Source organism: Callorhinus ursinus, unplaced genomic scaffold (genome assembly GCF_003265705.2).
Source record: "Callorhinus ursinus isolate GAN/ISIS: 27379988/994484 unplaced genomic scaffold, GSC_fseal_2.0 scaffold9, whole genome shotgun sequence".
Lineage (NCBI taxonomy): Eukaryota > Metazoa > Chordata > Mammalia > Carnivora > Otariidae > Callorhinus > Callorhinus ursinus.
The window spans coordinates 10,401,105-10,422,253 of NW_027397071.1; the positions used below are offsets into that span (position 1 = coordinate 10,401,105).

Sequence of the window (21,149 nt, forward strand, 5' to 3'; positions counted from 1 at the left end):
GGCTGTGTAGGGACAACATAATAACTCCATTTAACTGCTGAGGGAGTTTTAGGGAGGAAAATTCCCCTGCAAGTGCAGGTGAGGCTGGATGCTGAGGACAAAGAATGCCTCCACGGAGTGATGTCAGGCTACCTCCTGTTAGAGCCCCCTTGCCTCAGGGAGATTGTTTTCCCTTTCTTTTCCAACCTGAATCAAACTTCCAGCATCACAGTAGCTTCTTTGAATTAGGGCTGTGGTTCTCAAATGCTGGCGTGCATCAGAATCACTCAGAGGGCTTGTTAAAACAAAGATTGCTGGGCCCCAAGCCTGGAATTTCTGACTCATCACTCATTAAGTCTATGGTGGAGCCCCACAAATTATATTTCTAAGAGGTTCCCAGATGTTGCTCATGCTGTTGGCCCTGGGATCATGCTTTGAGAACCAATGAATTAGGTTATTATGAGAATTGAGGTTACAAAGCAAATATCTTCTAGAAGTAGCAACTTAAAATGTTAATAACTGGCACATAATAGAGCATGAGCTAAGCTTAAATGGATCCTGAATTAATAATAACTACCATTTATTAAGTGCTCTCTAGGAACGCCTGGGTGGCTCAGTCGTTGAGCGTCTGCCTTAATCCCACCTCAACGGGCCTGGGCCTGGGCTCAAACTCAGGACCCCAAGATCAAGAGCCGCATGTTCTACCGACTGAGCCAGCCAGGCATCCCTCTACATTCCTTATTAGCTCTCCAAGAGATTCTGATATACATCAAAGTTTGAGAATTAATACCTAAGCAGTGTTTCTCAAATTTGAATATGCATATGAATCACCTGAGGATTTAATAAATCAGAGTGGGGCCTAAGATTGCACATTTACAAAACATTTTTCCGAAGATTTTTTTAAAGTCATCTCTACACCCAAGGTGGGGCTTGAACTCACAACCCCTGAGGTCAAGAGTCACATGCTCTACCGACTCAGCCAGCCAGGTGCCCCCTGAGACTATACATTTTGAACAAGCTTTCTGGTGATGCTGATGAGAAGCAAAGTCTGTGAGTGATGGTTTTCAAGCATTTTTTTTTTTTAAAGCATTGCAACTCTGTCTTTAACAAAATTTTAGGGAAGACCTCTATAACACAATACTTGTCTCCAGCCAGGGGCCCCCGAGTCACGTCTATTACCCTCTGCGGTTCAGGGGAACACTGGTTAAATACTGTCCCAATACTGGATGGTTTCCAAAAACGCAGACCCAGGCCTTTGTACGTTTCACTGAAGACCAGGGCTTGTGGTCATGAGTCCTCTGGGAGTTTTTTAAAGCAATTTTTTTATAATTTAGAAGTTTCCTCAGTTTGTTTTTAATAAGCTAGGCTGGTTTCCTGATAGTCGCTGGAAACAAAAACCTTTTAAAAATGAATGGGGCTTGGGACATCTGGGTGGCTCAGTCGGTTAAGTGTCTGCCTTCGGCTCAGGTCATGATCCCCACATCAGGCTCCCTGCTTATTTCAGACCTGCTGGTGGACAAGAATTGGAAAGCATGTGTCCTGCTGTCCTCAGAGAAGCAACGGACCAGGAGAAGAAAGAAAGAATAGGCAGTGGAGGGAGACTCCAGACCCAATTCCTGCCAGTGGAAGTGTTGGATGGAGAGCTGGCCCAAACTGGGAGGCTCTCCTGTGGGGTTTACTGATAAGAAGACTTCATTTCCACTCCTTGCCTCTGAGGTCAGCCATGTCTGACTGGGAAGGTGGTTCTGTGTGTGTGTGTGTCCATCCTGTCTGTAGTTTGGGGTTGATAATATTCCCTGGGGGTTTTCCCAAAGCCCCAAACCAAGGGGGTCCCTAGAAGACATGGCAAGGATTCCTCGTGAAGCAGCCCATGCTACTCACTGGGTCAGCACTCACAGCTCTGTGGTCATCCCTGCAGCCCTTCCCAGGAGTAGCCTCCACGTGCAGCTAGGAGCCTCCTAGCCGAGATCAGTCCTGAGCATAGGACTGATCCTTACACCAACTCCCCTTTAGTACCCCCATTTCCCCCACGGGACATATCCACCCTTGCAAACTGGAAGCAGACGCGTTGGCTCTTTGCAAGCCAACAGATTCCCTCTAACACCTGGCTACTGCAAGTGTGGTCAGACACGCAGCCTCGATGTCACCGGCATCACCTGGACCTTGTTAAAAGTGCAAAGTCTCAGATCCTCCCACACCTACCAAATCAGAATCTAGTTTTAACAAGGTCCCAGGTGACTTGTATGGACAATAAAGTTTGAGAAGGTCTGCTTGAAAGCTGCAGTTCTCCGGCTTAGCTCTCCTTTAGAATCACCTAAGGAGCTTTGAAAAATCCCGATGCCCAGACTTATCCCAGACCAATTAAATCAGATTTCATGGGGATAAAGACCAGACATCAATTACTTTTAAGCTCTCAAGGTGACTCACTGTCCAGCAGGGCTGGGAACCAGTCTCTGAAGTGAAGGATGAAGCAGCTGCCTCTACTGAACCGTATTTACATTCTCCTGTGGGACCCTAGGAGACTGAAAAGACTTCCGACTGGAAAGGAATCTGTCTCAACCGGTGGAATCTGAGGGGAGGCATTCCAGTAGGGGAGAAAAGTTGTGGGAGGGGAGGCCAAGAGCCTCTCACATCACCAAGTCAGCTTTGATTCCTACTTCATTACATCACCCGAAAGAGCAACAACAAAAATTCTCTTCTATTTTATCCATGAGAAAAATGACTTACCCATTCCAAGTGTACTTCCAGAGCAGGTTACTGTAATGAATAACAACAAAAGCATTTACAACATATTAACTGACATATGTAAGATGGTGAAGATATTTTTAAAAAAGATGGTGAAGATATAACTTAAAGAATAAGGGGATAGTCAAGCAAAGAATAAATAAGAACCAGCTTGAGTGATAAGAGGAGATAGCTACTCGCAGTATGACTTGGGGAGGTCACTTCACTTTTCTGTGTTTTAGTTTATCTGTAAAGTGGTAAGAATTAGAACGCCAACCTCATAAGGTCGTTACAGGGATCAACTGAGTTAGTGTATGTAAAGCCCTTAGGATAGTGCCAGGCACATACCCTCAATAAACAATAGTCATTAGTATCATTTATAGTGTTGTCCTAATTATCAAAGGAAGGTATCACTGATATTGAAAAAAAGGAAACCCAAAAAACAAAACCAAAAAATTTCCCCCAGACACCTGGTTTTTACCAGAGAGATGGATTCCCTAACTTGAGTCTAGACACCCAATCCTTACTAAAGTGGAATGACAGCAGCCTTGAGATGGCATCCCACCAGAGGGTATTAGAGCTCTAGCTAACAGGGACTTCTGGTGGCTAACATACTGGCTGTAGTATCTTGGGAAACACAGAAACTCATTAATTCATTAATTTTTTAATTTAAAATATATTGGGTGATAGTTATGTGCTATATGTTGAGAGTCCAGAGATGACCATTTATTAGGGAAAATAACACATTTTCAACTCACAGTCATATGGTGTGGTAAAGACGTGGGTCATATGGTGTCACAAAGGAGGGAGCAAGAAGATGAAATCAGCCTCTAGGAATTGGAGAAGACTTCACAGAGGAGAGGAGATTTGTGCTGGTGGAGTTCTCTTGGTGGAGGTGAAATTCCAGGCAAAGAGGAGAGTACTGCATCAGCTCAGAAGCACGATATGGCATGGAATATGTGTGTGCTGACGGCAGATGTGTGTGAACGATCATTACCTGAGCCAAAGGCAGACACTTAACCGATTGAGCCACCCAGGCACCCCTATTTTTAATTTTTTTAATGTGGCTACTAGAAAATTTAAATCTTTTCATACATGGCTTGCATTAAATATCTATTGCACAATGCAGGTGTAGGAAGACCAACTACAGACAAACTAGGAGGAGCCTTGAATGCCACGCTCAAACTACTGACTTTTATCCTATTGGGAATTGGAACACTTTGAGGACTTTGAAGCATAGAAGAAACACAATCAGATCAGTGTCCTGGAATGACAACTCTGGTAATAGTATGGAGGCTGGCATGAACTCAGGAAGACAAGACTGGTGCAGTATTCTAGGGTAGAAGTGGTGAGGACCTATCATATAACTGTAGGTGTAGGAGAGAGAAGAGAATTTGGATTTAAAAGCCATCATGAGGGGTGACTGGGTGGCTCAGTTGGTCTAGCAGCTGCCTTTGGCTCAGGTCATGACCTTAGAGTCCTGGGACTGAGCCCCCCCATCGGGCTCCCTGCTCAGCGGGGAGTCTACTTCTCTCTGCTCCTCCCCCTCTTCGTCTGTGCTCTCTCTCTCTCTCTCTCAAATAAATAAAAAAAAATCTTTGAAAAAAATAAATAAAAACCATCATGAGGGGTGCTTGGCTGGCTCAGTTGGAAGAGCATGTGACTCTTGAATTTGGGGTTGTGAGTTTGAGCCCCATGTTGGGTGCAGAGGTTACTTAAAAAGTTAAAAAAAAAAAAACCATCATGAAGTGAACAGGACAGGACTTGGAGACCCCTGAGATATGGAGGGTGAGGGAGAGGGAAGCTGGTTTCCAGCTCTCATACCCGAAACAAGGGTGCCAGGAGGAAGATTAGAAATTGCAGGAGAAGATCAGGACTTCTGTTTGGCCCTGAGGAGTTGAAGTGCCTGGGGCACCTCCAGGTAGAGGTATAGGAATATGAATTTAGGGGTTAGAAGAAGAGAAGTGTTGGGATGCCTGGGTGGCTTAGTTGGTTAAGCATCTGCCTTCGGCTTGGGTCATGATCCCAGGATCCTGGGATGGAGCCCTGCATTGGGCTCCCGGCTCAGTGGAGAGTCTGCTTCTCCCTCTGCCCCTCCTCCACTTGTGCTCTCCCTCTCTCTGACAAATAAATAAATGAAGCGTTATAGATAGAGATATGGGAGCCTGGAAACTTTGTTTTTTTCATTTATAAATCGGAGATAATAAACTTTGTTGAACCTAACCATAGAGTTATTTTGAACATTCAATGAGATACTGAATGTGAAAATACTTGATAAACTATAAAACATAATGCAGATATGATGAAGTGCTGTTATTGAGCGAAAGTCTCTTTTTCCTGAAGAGCTGATCCTCACCCTAAGAAGCTATTCCTGTCCCTTCCCATAGGGCAGTACTCTGGGCCAGCTTGTCCTGTGGACAAGATAATGAAAAAACAAGGAATCAGAGCATGGCAGCCAAGGGCGGCAAGAACACCAGCAAGAGAAGCTGGCCTGGTTCTGTCCAGGGGCCATTTGCGTCTTCTCGTCACCTACACATAATTGGGAATTTTAGATTCAGGTTATCAGTAAAGATTTTTTTTTAAAGATTTTATTTATTTATTTAAGAGAGAGAGAGAAAGCACGAGTAGGGGGAGGGGCGGGGGAGAAGCAGGCTCCCCGCTGAGCAGGGAGCCCCATGTGGGACTTGATCCCAGGACCCCAGGATCATGACCTGAGCTCAAGGTAAACGCCCAACCTACTGAGCCTCCTAGGCACCCCATCAGTAAAGATTTCCAAGCCCATACTTATTCCTCTTCCTGTGATCACCTATAAAATTCTAGGGCCTTATCATCTCTTTTCTTTTAAAAATTTTTTTTAGAAATATATGACTATGTCCTGGGCAAGGTAGCAGAAGGTGCTGGTACGCAGAGCAGGAGAACTGCTAATGTTTCTCCACCAGCTCTGGTGAGATGGCAGTTGCTGACAGTCTTGTTTTGTGATCACAGTCTGCCTGCCCACTCATATTTCCAAACCTAGTTTATGATTTATAAGTTCATTTTTTCCTGATCCTCCGACTTCTCCTCAGTTATAAGTCTGAACTTGTGCAAAGAAAGATTCAAGTCTCTTAATTTCCAACGTTTCAGGGTGTCTTTCATTATCTCTGAGACTATGTTAAAATCTATTCCCAAATCTCAAAGCAGAAGATCATTTTAAATCTGCCTTACTATTTAAACAGCAAGCATCTGGTCCGTTTTCTGAAAAAGAAAGGGACAACGGAGAGAGGAGTGTCGCCGAATCACATGATAAGAAAGCGTCACAATTCCAAAGAAGCTTGAGGTCCCCATAGCCAGAATCCACCCGCAGGATGTAAAAAGTTCCCACCTTGTTGACCTTCCTACATAGCAAATAAGTGTGATTGCTCTGAGTCTAAATTCACAGATTGAGTTCAGAGTTAGTTTTAAATAAAGGGTTGTAACTTAATCTACCTGAATATATTTTTTGGGGGCAGAAAGTAAGCTTCAGTCCTGTCTCAGCAACTGGTGAGACCATCACGGTATATACATCCCCACAGGGTATCTCGGTGACATCACAAAAACTGAGGCCAGCGCTTGGGGCGCACGTGAAAATGCCTTTGGAACCATAGAGGTCAGTGCTGTAATTGGCAGAGCCCCTAGACGCTTGCCAGTAGATGCGAATGCCATTAGGGCCCAGCCTGTATAATTTCACTCCCAAAGGGCAGCAGGCACCTGAAGGATAAAAACAAACAGACACAAATCACTTACTCCACCATCGGATAAACATGGCCCTTATTACTATGGGGAAAGAATATAAGTAACCTAAATAATACAGGATTGGAGCATTCTTTGAAGGGGTACTCAGGTTCTTTCCATGAGTAGAAATCCATGTGTGCTGGCGAGGTGGGCCATGCATTTTTAATAGAGAAGAGTGGTGGGTCCAAAAGTCCCCACTTGGCAGATCCATATTGCATCTCAAACTATGTGAGTCAAATGCACAGGATCCTTGTCTAGAGCTTTCACGGTGCCCTAGTTCCATGTGACTTTAGCGGGATTGAATTTAAATTGGCTGCGTTCAGCTTTAATTGGAAAGACCTATTTTGCTGGCTGAGTAGCATGACACCTGGGAAGTAGTCACTTACACCGCGGTCCAGTGACCAGGCTTTGCTCATCCACACTTTGTCCATGCGAGCTCCCTAGGTCCTTCTTTTTTTCTTTTCTAAATGCCTTGAGCAGGTCACACATTCTGTGTCAGGCACGGCACCAAATGGTGGGTTACTCAGTAACTAAGATAAAAATGTTGTTGTATAATGATTAAAAAATTCAGTTATAGATAATCAGGTTCATTGGATTTAGTCTTTCCTTTTTTTAAAAAAAACAAAACAAAACAAAAAGTTTTTTTACATGTGAAGATAAGCAGTGGGCCATATTCCCAGAACTGGGCATCAGGGTTAGAATTTAGGTAGCAAATCTAATGGAAAAAAAGGGATCCAAAGAAAGTATGAAACGGCTTACTTGTGTATAGCATGTTATAAATGCTTTCACATTATAGTTATTACCATTTCTCTTACCACTGAGGAAACTGGGTCAGGGAAGATAAGGCAATGCAGCTTATAAGAAGCCATGTCTTTAGGCTCTGGTTGAAGACTCTTTCTACTGCCCCTGAGGTGGCAAAATTATATTTCAGCTCTCCCGTTCCATGCTCCCGGGGCAGATACAACTAACTGATCATTGTGCTCTTTCTCATTAAAAAGGCATTTTTAGGAGTTTTCTTTTCTCTTCTTTTCTTTTTCCTTTTCTTTTTTCTTTTCCAAAACAGTGCTCCAAGCAGCCACTTCAGTGGGCCAGAATCATACAAGAGAATCTTATTTGCTAAACCTGTACCGCTTCTACCTTCCCCTGCTACTCCCTAATGGTTTGGTCTTTGTGAAGAACAAGATCCAAAACCGCCAGTAGACAGTGCTCTTTCAGCCTGTTGAAGTAAGAAACCAGAGAAGGGACTGGCATGGTTTAGAAGAGAGAGGTAGTAGCATAATATGATGAGAAGAAAAGAATTCAAGGGGCACCTGGGTGGCTCAGTCGTCAAGCATCTGCCTTCGGCTCAGGTCGTGATCCCAGGATCCTGGGTTTGAGCCCCGCATCAAGCTCCCTGCTCAGCAGGAAGCCTGCTTCTCCCTCTCCCACTCCCCCTGCTTGTGTTCCCTCTCTTGCTGTGTCTCTCTCTGTCAAATAAATAAAAATAAAAATCTTAAAAAAAAAAAAAAGAAAACAAAAGAATTCAAGCCAAACAGAATGTGTGACCTCGATGCTTTCTGAGAACTCTGCCAGACTGAGTTACTCTGTGCTGCGAGGAGCCGTGCCATACAAAAATAGGTCCTCCCTTCAGGAAGAGTATACCTGAACTGTGTTACCAAGGGAATCAATTCACCAACCAACAACAGAAGCCTCTGAAGCTTTGAGGTTCTAAGTCAAGAGGAAAACTGTAAACATTTTAGAAAGTAACCTGAATTGATAAAGCTAGCTAGCTGGAGAGGTAGCATCTTTTTAGATGAGAAGGAGGGGCGTGTGTCTGGACTTATAATAGTCAGAATCCTTACTGGTATTCCAGAGCTGGGGTTTAAAAGAAGTCACTTACTGGAGGAGTAACTTTGGTAGGTGCAGTCTGCAGTCAACCCAGTGGCACTAATCGCTTTTAATACCACCGTGTAATTGACGCCACAAGAGATGCAACCCAGGAGGCACTGGTTTTGATGGGTGAGACACTTCGACTGTCCGGTGTGCGACTCCAGAACTGTCACATAGGTTTGGGCCCCAGTCCCAACAGTCCAGCTCACATTGATTAACGACTGGGTGACCTGAGTTACTGTCAGACCAGCTGGACAGCACGGCACTTAGGTGGGGAAAAAGAGAAAGAATTGGGAATTTACTGCGGAAAACAACCAAGAATGGTATTTTGTCTGTATTTCATTCAATATCCTAAATTTCTCAAACCTTCCATTGTTAAGCAAAATCTCATTTTGTTAAGCAAAATCTCATTCCCTCGGATACGTTATTTAACATCAAGTGTACATAGGGGGTGCTTTTCTCAAGAACGTGGAGCACTAACTAGCTGTGGGTAATGTGAGCTCCAATTTTTTTCAGAATAAGGAAGAAATCCTTTGTTGTTCCCCAACCTTAGCAATTTCAGTTGCAAATTTCAAAGCAATGGCTGTGTTCACCTCTTCTCTCAATGTAACATTTTATAGACTTTACAATTAAATGTATTTTGCCTTTTTCATGCATTTCATAGTGCATTATTGATATAAAAGCTTGTAGTATTTTTAGCCACCTAAGAATATCACGGCCAATTCTCAATTTTTCAGGGGCCCATGATTCAGGATATAGGTTATCTAGAATCTTCCTGAGTATTGGGCATTGTCTCTGTTCTGCTGCTTTTTATGTTCCAACTTTTATAGTCCAAAGTGCCATCCTTTGTACATAAGAGAAAATAATGTCCAAAGGCTTTACGTAATTTGCTAAATTTGCCTTACACCCAGCAGTATGAAGCAGGAACAGCATGCTCTTACCAAGCTCTTACTATGTATCAGGCACCTTGTGGATTGCTTGCAGCATTAACTTTCATACCCTGCCCCACGCCGTGCCCCCTCCCAGGAACCCACGATGCCCCTTTTACCAATTAGCAAACTGAACCTCAGAAAGCATTTTCTACAGAAAGATTTGAAAGGGCTGAGCCAAAGAAATAAAAAATAAGCCAGCTCATTTGGCCACTTGCTAGCTGTTTTGGGAGGTTATGTCACGGAGGAGTATGAATTCAAACACATGTTTTGTAGACTCCATGTACCCCTCCTTTGAGGTCAGCATATGACTATATTAGAGTCTTCTGATGACATTTTTACAGAAACCGTGTCCCAGGGTTGCAAGTCTTATTTTCTGAGACTGGGGCTGTTTATGAGTTTAACATATTTCTGTCACACTCCGGGCAGATCAAATGAGAAAGTTCATGTCTTAGAACAGTATCTAAGGACCACACTGAAGTCAACATTCAGGCTGGTGGCTGCTACCGACCTGTTTCTAGGGGCACGCTGTAGCTGGGCAGGCTCCGGCCGGCCTGTGTCTCCGCCACCACGGTGACGGAGAACACCGAGCCACAGGGCAAGCCCGCCATGGCGCAGGACTCTCCCCTGCTGCTGCACCGAAACAGCCCTGTCTCCCCCTGGGCTGTCACCGTGTAAGTGGCATCATCATTGGTGGGTCGCCAGTGCACGTTAATTGTGGAGAATGCATCCTTCGAAACGCTTTTTATCTCAGGACTGCAAGGAGCTAAGAGAGTTTATTCATTGAAACAGTGTGAGTCAGAAATATCAGGTGTGCCATTTGATCTAAAACTGATCTTTCCCCCAAATGAGATCATCACTACTTTCAACCAGACCAAGCACGGAGGACAGAGTCATAGAGCCTTTGTGGGGAAACATGGTATTATCTTCCTATAGCGTCGGACTCACTGGAAAAGGTTAAGAGGCATTTTGAGCTCCAAAAGCAAAAGCAATTAAGACAAACATTTGGGGTCTTGAGGCTCCTGGGTGGCTCAGTTGGTTAAGTGTCCAACTCTTTCTTTTTTTTTAAAAGATTTTATTCATTTATTTGAGAGACAGAGAGAGAGAGCACAAGCAGGGGGTAGGGGCAGAGGGAGAGGGTGAAGCAGACCCCCCCGCTGAGCGGGGAGCATGACAGGGGGCTTGATCTCAGGATCCTGAGATCACAACCTGAGTTGAAGGCAGACACTTAACCGACTGAGCCACCCAGGCACCCGGCATCCAACTCTTTCTTTTTTCTTAATTAAAGAGTGAAAATTTATTTTTATATCCTTCAACTTGGGAAGTTTATGGGCAATCTGAACTTTTTTATTGGATTCAGATGCGTCCAACTCTTGATTTAGGCTCAGGTCATGATCTCAGGGCTGTGAGATCAAGCCCCGTGTGGGGCTCTGAGCTAGGTGTGGAGCCTCCTTAAGACTCTCTCTCTCCCTCTGCCCCTCCCCCCAGCAGCTCACTCTCTCTCTTTCTCTCTCCCTCTCTAAAAAAAGAAAGAAAGACAAATATTTGTGGGCTTAACCTTCATAGTGTGAATATGGATAAGTCCCCCAAAAGTCAGAGGAACTGAATGGCTGAAGTCATCACTGGGGAAACCTTCCACTCTTCCCATGACCTCCTTTTTGGTTTTCTTTTCTTCCCACTTCCCCTCTTCTACCTTCTCTTCGGCCTCTCTGTAGGAAGACAGGGGCTCTAATGGTCCCCACAGAGTGGCCTTACAGTTCTTACTGAATGCCCATCCTGAGGGGCGTAGCTGGGGTGAATTGTTCAAAGGTCAGTGAAGGAAGTCATAGCTGCATCATACCTGTGGTTATAAATTGGGAAGTACAGGACATATTGCTGCCCCGGACTTCGCTGAAGGAGTACACGGTGATGTTGTACTTGGTGTCGCACTCTAGAGCTGAGAGGGTGCAAGCAGGAGCAGTGTCATTGCACTCAACCACGGTGAACCCATCTACAGCCTTGGTTTCATAAAGTTCGGCACCGCGGACAGGAGACCAGACGATCTCTACTCTGTCACTGGAAACCAACACAGGGTTGATGTCGGTAGGACAACAGGGAGCTGGAAGCAGGAGCAGAGAGAGAATGGAGGTCAGTAAAGGAGCAATGATGTCAGAGGGACCCGACCTCCTGGTGCCCAGAGCCTCTGCCACCACTCTCTTAAATTGCTGCAGGAATCTCCATGGGACGACTGGGTGGCTCAGTCAGTTAGGCATCAGACTCTTGATTTTGGCTCAGGTCATGATCTCAGCATCATGAGATCAAGCCTGGCATTGGGCTCCGGCCTGGGCGTGGAGCCTGCTAAAGATTCTCTCTCCAGGAGACAAACCGTAAGAGACTCTTAATCTCAGGAAGCAAACTGAGGGGGGTGGGTAGGATGGGGTGGCTGGGTGATAGACATTGGGGAGGGTATGTGCTATGGTGGGTGCTGTGAATTGTGCAAGACTGTTGAATCACAGATCTGTACCTCTGAAGCAAATAATACATTATATGTTAAAATAAAATCAAATAAAATCCAAAGGGGTAGGGAAGAGTCTCTCTCTCCCTCTCCCTCTGTCCCTCCCCTCCCTCTCCCTCTCAAAAAAAAAAGAGAGAGAGAGAGAGAGAGAGAGAGAGAGAATCTCCTACAGATCTGTCCAGTTCCGATCTTGACCTAACACCCACTAAATAGAGGATAATTCCCCTATGCATGTGATGTCCAAGGTCATTACAAGCTGCATCCAGTCTACATGTTGAGCTGTGCCTCCCCATCGCCTGCCACACCAATTTTCTCTCTTCTCTCTCTCTCTTTTTTTTAAAGATTTTATTTATTTGAGAGAGAGAGAGCAAGAGAGAGAATGAGAGATCACAAGCAGGAAGGAGGGGTAGTGGGAGAGAGAGAAGCAGACTCCCCACTGAGCAGGGAGCCTAATGCGGGACTTGATCCCAGGACCTTGGGATCATGACCTGAGCTGAAGGCAGACACTTAGCCATCTGAGCCACCCAGGCGCCCTCACACCAGTCTTCTCAATTCCCCACCCCGCATATGCTCTCATTTACCTATGCCTCAAAGACCGCTAACCCTACACTGGAATGTTGTTCCCCTCTTCTGCATGAGAAAACTCATACCTGGTCTAGCTTCTGGATCCTATCAATCTTTCCTGACACTAACCAGATAAAACTGAGGGCTGGAGGAGGGGGAAGCATGATTGTATTAGTAGATCTTAGAAGAGACCCTATATTATGTCATGGATGAATTCTGACAAATGTCTAACTCAGCTTGGACTTTCTCTAGGATGCCCTTGCCCCACCTACATTCCATCCACCCTTCAATATTCAGGTCGAGGCCACTCCTTCTGGAAGGCCCTCCAGGCTCTTGAGACTTGATTGGTAGCCCCCTAATCCATATTCCAAAAGCACCAATTATTTGATTCCTTCATCTTGGTAAAATTTATTGTAATCCAGCTAGTAGCGTTATGTACATAATGATACAGTGTTCTTATTTGTCAGCATGGTTAATTAATTTCAAGTCACTCACTCCATTCATTCTTCAAAAATCAAGACTCTCCTATAGGCTGATCGCACTATGATAAGCATTGAGGATGAAGAGGTAAATAAAACAGTCCCTGCTCTAGAGAAGATCCAAGTCTAATGGAGGAGAATAACAGTAATAAGGATGCTAATAAAAATACTCTGCACTGTGCTTTGCCACATACAAAGACCTTTTCGTATTCATGCTCTCATTGTTTGTCCCATTTTGCAGTGGAGTATACTAAGAAACTAACAAGGTAAATGTCATTATCTTCATTTTACAAATGAGTTAGTGGTTGAGTTAGGCCTTAAACACAGGTGTCCTGCTGCAGAACCTTCCTCACCATGCCTTTGCAATTTCATCTCTGGTTTTGGGTCTTGGGGAAAGAGTGAACTCCTGAGATGGGATGACTGCATCCCCTTCGGCACCCTGCACAGGGGGCTGAACACTGAATAGATCTTGGTGGAGGTTTTAATTTCTCAGAGCAGGTGTGAACGACTATATTCTTTGCTCTCTTTTCACTCCTAAGCCTTGCATTCTTGTCAAGCTTGAGGCCAGGAAGCCAAAATTTCCTGATCTGGAAGGAATGTGAGAGCCAAGGTAGTCTATGTAAGTCAATTAGTGCAATAGGTGATCTATGCTGCTGTAGAGTTTAGTAACCTCAGCACTCCCTTTATAAGCATGAAGTGCAACTTACCTGTGGTGTAATTGAACACATCGCCCAGAGGACTCTGCCCTGCCTTGTTATAGGCAAAAACACTGATAAAGTAAGTGAAGCCACATTCAGATAAGAAATTGCACTGGGTGAGGGATGTGTTGCAGTGGACTTCCAAGCCATCATCACTCTTCACAAAGGCCACGTAGTAATCGCCCAGATCTACATCGGACCAAGCCACAGACAGGTGGCCTGGAGGATCTTCTTGGATGGTCACTCTTCCAGGGGCACAAGCAACTAGGAAATGGTACATAATGAACAGCTATCAGAGTCCTGCAGGAGATTTCCTTTGCATCTTTGCAATTGTCCAGGATACCGCAGGCGCCGGACAAGGAATAAATCAAATAGCATGTGCACAGCAACGAGACGTTCTCACGTGTTGTAAAACTTATCTCACACGGTACAGAAGCAGGCATGGATCCCCTTGGTTAATACCGCTGCGTTTCCGTGTGAAGGCAATGCCAGGATCAGCACAGCGTGAAGGAAGGAATTCAAAGGAAGCTTGTTCTTTTGATCTCTATGCTTTTAAGATTTTAGCCATCTCTAGTGGCACTCCTCCTAAAATAAATTTCACAATTCTGGAACCCAGGAAACACATAGCACTTTCTAAACATATTTCTTTTCTTGATCAGTGTGGGCCGTGCCCATGATCCTGACTGTTCTACACGAAGTGCAGTGGTGTCTCCCGACCGTAAATGTGCGGGATTCCTTCTATGGCGCTTTACCCCAGCTGCACATTAGAATTAACTGAGGCACTTTTACAAACTAGTCAGACCCAGACTCCATTCCCAGAAGCTCCGATTTCATTGGTCTTGGGTGGATCTTTAAAAAACTCCCCAGATTCTCTTAATGTGCATCCAAGATTGGGAAACACTGCATGGTTCTCTCCTGCATGAAATGACTGACTTGGATCTGCTGTGCTTTTGAAAGTGTATTCTTATCTCTTCCTTCACGCTCAGCTATCCCGACCTCATAACCATTTCTAATGTGCCATCCATAGCTGTCAAAAGAGAAGCCAAATCACCAGGTGTGCTATCAGTGACCTTAATTTAAGAACCATAAGAAACCGTGGATCTGAGAGCTTGGCTATTACTTTTTCCCTGAGAAACACAGTGCATCAGCTTGGGGATGGCTCTTTTCCTCTCTGTTCAGAAGCCTTTTATGCTTAGAGTGATATAGTTCTGACTGTTGGGTAAAATGAACATTACTGTGATTATCTACATCTTCCTTGGCTTAGAGGATGAAAATCAGGCAATCCTGGGCTTGAATCCTAGCTCTAGCACTTACTATTGGTATGCCTTTGAAAAAATTACTTCACTTCTCAGACCTAAAGTTGTTTCTTTTTTAAAGATTTTATTTATTTATTTGTGAGAGACAATGAGAGAGAGAGAGAGCAGGAGAGAGGGGAGGGTCAGAGGGAGAAGCAGACTCCCCGCTGAGCAGGGAGCCCGATGCAGGACTCGATCCTAGGACTCCAGGATCATGACCTGAGCCGAAGGCAGTCACCTAACCAACTGAGCCACCCAGGCGCCCAAGACCTAAAGTTGTTCTATCTGAAAAAGGAGACAATAGAGCCTACCTCATTGAGATGTCATGAAAATTAAGTAAAATAATGTACTTATAGTGCCTGGTACATAGAAGGTCATCACTAAATGCTAGTTCCCATCACCAAAACATACAGATGTTTTTAACTAGACGAGTAAACCTCCACATATGTAAGTCTTTATTTCTCCGATAAGATGAAAATGGGAAGATATTTAAACACATACGAAGAATTATAGACCACCCATCTTTTTCTTAAAAAATACCTCCCACCAGGCCTAGGTCTGTGAAGCATGAGGTAAGGAAGAGTACTGCATAGTTAGAGCTGTGTATCACTCCAACTGGATCTTAGAATCTGTACAACTTCACAAAGGATACAGGAAATTAACTAATGATAGATAGGAGCCTGGACTCCTACCAATTTTCAAAGAAGTGCTATTTCCAATGCCTGATATCTGGTATCACGATCACATTATTAAGACTCATGAGAATGTCCAACTCAATGCTTTCATTCGGACCAGGCTTTCATGTTCACTGCTTCCAGAGTGTTCTGGAACATCATCAGGTGATTTTTTGTTTCCCTTCTGGCAGTCGCCCTGGGTCGCCAGCCCCACGGTGATCTCACACTTGTTTACGTACCAGTTCTCAGGGCCTCCGCGGAAGTTGATTTGCTAGCACCAGCATCATTACTTGCTAAAACTGAAATGAGGTACTCAGTCCCACACTGGAGCGAGGAGATGGTACAGGCGCTGAGAGTTGTACGGCAGCTCAGCTCTGAAGAGTCGCTCAAAGCCATCACAGTATAGTTGAAAGCTCCTTCCGTGGGGGCCCATGAAACAGAGGCCTTCAGAGCACCACTGTCAAAAGAGACTTGAATGTTGGCAGGAGCTGGAGGACCTAGATTTTTGAGAAACAATTACGATTTTGCAGTAGCCTCAAGAACCCAAGTAAGATCTGGCCTAACAACCAATATTGCAGAGCTTGGAGGATGAGGAACCATGACAGAAGGAGAATTGCTAGTGTTTAGAGCATAACATTGGGATTTAGGGTAACACATCTGCCGTTGACTGTGCAAACTCATGACTAGCTATGTGACCTTGGCCATGGTATTTACTCTGTTATTTAATTTTTTTATCATCTGTAAAATGGATCTAATAAGATCAGTCCCTAGCACATAGAGATGGTAAATAAACATATTTTGAATGAATGAATCAGTGAATGCACAGCACAACAAGTGATTGAATAATTAAATGAAATTATAAATGTGAAGGGCCAAAAGGGCCATGTGGGTATGTTATTATTAAATGGTAGGTCAAATATTCTATTATTGATTGATGAAGCTGAACGGATTGGGCTTCAACAACATCCCTTCTTTACTTTTTATTTTTTATTTATTTTTTAAAGATTTATTTATTTCTTTTAGAGAGACAGAGAAAGAGTACAAGTGGGGGGGAGGGGCAGAGGGAGAGAATCTCAAGCAGACTCCCCGCTGAGAGTGGAGCCTGATGTGGGGCTCCATCCCCTGACCCTGAGATCATGACCTGAGCCGAAATCAAGAGTCGCCACTTAACTGACTATAGATTACTCTCTACACCCAACTTGGGGCTCGAACTTACAACCCCGAGATCAAGAGTCATAGGCTCTACCAACTGAGCCAGGCAGACCCCTCCCTTCCTTACTTTTGACACCTGCTAAGACTTTTTCTGTAAGAGCTTTTAGGTTATAACTATTTCTAGAGGAGCAGACTTTCATTCCATTCTAAATCAAAGGGCAGGAAGGAACATATCAGGTGTGATGGTCACACATTGAGGCAGTCATTTTAGTATCTCCAAAAACACTTCCCTCTATATCCTCAGAAATACGCCTTCCTTTTTTTTCAGGGTTATCCTCTTGAAAAAGCTTGAGGAGTGTTCTCTTGGGCTGGAAGGAGAGAAACAGGCCTCAGTTCTCAGAATCTGTGCTGTAATGAGGCCCACCTGGCCAGCATTCGCGATCTCCTTGCATAGCATAGGAGCAGAAAGCAGGACCTTCTGGACCCAGGGAAGGCCCCATTCGAGGAAACAGACTCAACAACTCATGCTCTGTCATGTTCCCCCAATAGGCCATCTTCACAGGACCCTTCCCCTGTTTCATGGTGAGCTTAGCTGCAGACGCAGATCTGCTCTGGGGGTAATTCTGGGCCCAAGGCTAGTAAGGGTCACCTGCAGCATTTTAGGACAACCTGCCCCTTCCCTCATGGGGCATGAGAGAACCAGGAAAAATGAGTAGAGTAGTTGGGGGCTGTTAGGGGCTGAACTGAGTCCTCTCAAAACTCACATGTTGAAGTCCTAACCCCTAGTGCCTCCAACTATCATCTTATTTGAAAACAGGTCATAGTAGATGCTATTAAAGTAAGATGAGATCATTAGGGTGGGTCCTGTCCAATATGACTGGTGTCCTTATAGAGACGGTTAATTTTGTGCTCACCACAGCAGCAAATACACTAAAATTGGAATGATATGGATTAGCATGGCCCCTGCACAAGGATGACATGCAAAATCATGAAGCACTTCATAAAAATAAATAAATAAAAATAAAATAACAAAAAGAGGAAGTCTGGACCCAGGCATACACTTCCAGGATGAATGCCATGTGACTGTGAAGGGTGCCCTCTACAAGTCAAGGAGAAAGGCCTGGAACAGATCTTTCCCTCACAGCCCTGAAGGAGCCACCTATGCCGACACTTTGATTTCGGATTTCTGGCTTCCAAAACTGGGAGATAATACATTTTTGTTGTTTAAGTTGGTTTGAGGTACTTTGTTTCGACAGCCCTCGCAAACTAATAGGAAGGCTAAATCTAAACTTTACACAATTTTGGGATGCTGGGTGGCTCAGTCGGTCAAGCATCTGCCTTCGGCTCAGGTCATGATCCCAGGGTCCTGGGATCAAGCCCCGCATCAGGCTCCCTGCTCTGCGGGAAGCCCGCTTCTCCCTCTTCCTCTGCCTGGCACCCCCCTGCTTGTGCTCTCTCTCTCTCTCTCTCTGACAAATAAATGAATAAAATCTAAATAAATAAACAAATAAATAAATAAACTTTACACAATTTTAAAACATGGGAAACAAATGAAGAGGAAGACTTAAAGAAAATAGTCACTTGTCAGAGAAGGCTGTCCCTGTCCCCAGCCAGGTGGAGAGGCTTCCTCCCGAGCCGCTCTGTGCCTGCAAATCCTTCTATTACACGGAACTGTCACCACTGTTTTATACATTGGTCTCTCCCAAGACACACTCAGTTCTCTGAGTGTAGGGATTATGCTTTAATTAATTTTGTGTCCCCATCAGCTAAACTACGTCCAGCACATAGTGGGCCCTTGATCATTGTTTCTGGGAAGAAAGAATGAATGAATGTCTAGGAAAAAGCCCAGGGACCCTGGTTTATCACAGACATCCTGACTTACCGGGCCCATCCTGAATCACCTTTGGGCCACCTTGCTAGGATTTCACTGGAGAGAAGTATTATAAAAGGCAAACCCTTTTCTCCCTGAATTTCTGTCTTGACCCATAGACCATGGGGCTTCCTCTCCCCTCCAAACTTGGGAAATGTTGGAGACAACATTTCTGGTTTCTTTCCACCCTTTCCTTGGTCCTCTCCAAGGGATGAAATAGTTTATCTGGTTGGTGAGAGTCTAGCATCTATTAGGCCACATTGTCAGTGGATGGCTTACTCTGCCTTGAGAGACAGAAAAAAAATCTCCCTCCTTCCCCCTCTCTCCTTCTCATTCTTTTAGCTTGTTGCAGCAACGCAGTGTGGGCTTCCACTTAGGAAGTGAGATCCCTTGGTCGGGGTACCCCTGCCATGGGGATGGGGAGAGAACACACACCATGCTCTAGCTTCTCAACCTTCAACTGGAGGGGAGGTGATAGGAAACCCCGTGCTGACCTCAGGTCTAAGTTGGAGGTTTTGGGAAATATATCTGAACCTCTGATTCCCACCACAGCATTTAGTGCCGTAACAACAGGAACTTTGTTTTGTTTGCTGCTGGATCTCTAGAATAATGCCCACTCAAAGTTGGCACACACTCACTAAACGTCTACTGAATAAATGAATTCCTGTTTGTCCCAATTCTTTTTGTTTATGCTATTGGTCTGAACCTAGAAAGGGTATGGGAAACCGGTAAACCTACCACAAATCATCTCCCGCTGTGTGATATTGAATGTGTATGCTTGAAAGTAAGTTGGCTATCAGGGAGGGAGAAGTCACGCTCTGTGTATGCTGAGCAGCATGTCTTTATACATGTAGTCAGCATTTAAACCACCAAAGAGGAACAGTCAAGGCACTATACATAAACTCATAATAAATTTAAATATCTATTAAGTGTACTTATCACTTAACACCACTCCTGATGGCTACAATGCAGAGCCCCTCTCATTCATCAAAAGGGAGATTGCTGGGGGCTGCGCTGGGAAGTCCTTACTTGTTCTCTGATTGCAGGTAGAGTCATCCCCAGGTGTTCCATTGGCATTCCATGCATAGGCCTTTATGGTGTAGAGAGTCCCAGCTTCTAAACTGGTGAACGTCAAGGAGGTGTTTGTGGTATTCTCTTTCCATATTCTACCCAAACCATTCGCTCGCATGATGGACACAGAGAATCCAATTGCCATATATACAGCTTCCCACTGCACAAGGATAGAGTCTGGACTTGGAGAGCTTACTTCTAGAATTGGTGCAGCCAACACTATGAGGACAAAAACACATGTGTTTGCAGTGGAGGATAATTCAAATTTAGGAACAAGTAATTTGAAGTTGATCATCCATATTACGAAATAATCATTTGCTTTGAAGGATTTACAGTAGAGTCCCATTAAATAATGGTTATCTAAATGTAAATTAATCATAAATAACTCGGCAGAGGAATGGGGAACAGAAAAACTCTACTATTAGGCATTACTTTCAACTGGAGGTTGGTAAGAAATTATATAAAACATCCCTGTATTTATAGTATAACTCAATGGGGGAAGTGATGGTTTATAATATTTTAATGTGCATACAACCTTTTGGAAATATGCCTAGGTACAACTTTATCAACTCAATTTAAGTAATGCTGATGACAAACTCTAAATGTTTACATTTTAAGTAAGTCAAAATGTAGTAAAATCCCTTCTATGTGTTCTTTATTTAGCATGATCTTTATGGATAACTGAGGTTAAAAACAGAAATCCCTTTTTCAGAGCTTTAAAAGCAGGGGTGTTCTTAAAGATACCCAGAAATGGGTTTTATTTTCCAAAGCATCTGGAACTTAAATACCACCTCCTCCACGGATATCTGAATTGCCAAAAACATCATTTGGTGGCTTTCGTCTCTGGGCCCTGAATCACAGGCACTCACATGACACAGAATTATATCATGTACTTGAAGCCTCCCTATAAGTGATCCAGGTCACAAACAATAGCTCAACAGAGGATAAGCATCCTGCTACCTGTCTTTGCCTGCTTCGGAGGTGAGGCTTGGCTTCTCCCAGTGGCACTGATGGATCTGATGGTGATTTGGTACAAGGTCGCAGCCTTCAGGCCTGTCACAGTGCCTGGGGAATTGGCCACCATGGTTTCAATGACAGTGTCTCCATCTTCAGCTGTGAGGAGGTAACTGGTGGCCCCCGGCACTGTGGCCCATTCCACAGTGATACTGTTGCTGATTTTTGAATAGGCCTGATCAATAGTGGGTATTTCGGGAGCTGAAAGAGATTTTGAAGATTTTATGTATTTATGTATTTATTTATTTTGGAGGGGAGAGAGAGCTCGTGCATGAGTGGGGGGTGGGGCAGAGGGAGGGAGAGAATCCCAAGTGGACTCCACGCTGAGCATGAGCCCTGCACAGGGTTCCATCTCACAACCCTTATATCGTGACCTGATGGAAATCAAGAGCCAGACACCTAACCAACTGAGCCACCCAGGTGCCCGTTGGAAGAGATTTTGAAGTTGTACATTAACTAGGATACCTATGAAGATTATTTCTTCATCATTTTACTTCTCAGACTAAATCATTTTCATGTCATCCTTTAGACATAAACTTTGCCCTCATTTTCTTTTTTTAAAAAGATTTCATTTTTAGAGGCACCTG

General features: G+C 44.3%; 1 protein-coding gene and 1 non-coding gene across 5 annotated transcripts in view; one reads left to right on the top strand and one right to left on the bottom strand.

The window, feature by feature from the left end:
* Window positions 1-21,149, bottom strand: part of FNDC7 (fibronectin type III domain containing 7) — a 28,268-nt gene that overhangs the window by 1,492 nt on the left and 5,627 nt on the right. For 3 of the 4 annotated variants that reach the window (XM_025872082.2, XM_073895999.1, XM_073895997.1), the window contains 9 exons: window positions 20,509-20,763; window positions 19,507-19,767; window positions 15,695-15,952; window positions 13,496-13,750; window positions 11,092-11,349; window positions 9,763-10,017; window positions 8,333-8,587; window positions 6,169-6,429; window positions 2,707-2,736 (listed from right to left, as the gene is read on the bottom strand). In XM_025872082.2, coding sequence (XP_025727867.2) covers window positions 2,707-2,736; window positions 6,169-6,429; window positions 8,333-8,587; window positions 9,763-10,017; window positions 11,092-11,349; window positions 13,496-13,750; window positions 15,695-15,952; window positions 19,507-19,767; window positions 20,509-20,763 — 2,088 coding nt within the window. The remainder of the gene's footprint in view (window positions 1-2,706; window positions 2,737-6,168; window positions 6,430-8,332; window positions 8,588-9,762; window positions 10,018-11,091; window positions 11,350-13,495; window positions 13,751-15,694; window positions 15,953-19,506; window positions 19,768-20,508; window positions 20,764-21,149) is intronic. The other variant, XM_073896000.1, reaches the window with a different exon arrangement.
* Window positions 17,514-17,615, top strand: LOC112824701 (U6 spliceosomal RNA). The gene has a single exon (XR_003208503.1). It is a non-coding gene; the product is annotated as a U6 spliceosomal RNA (small nuclear RNA).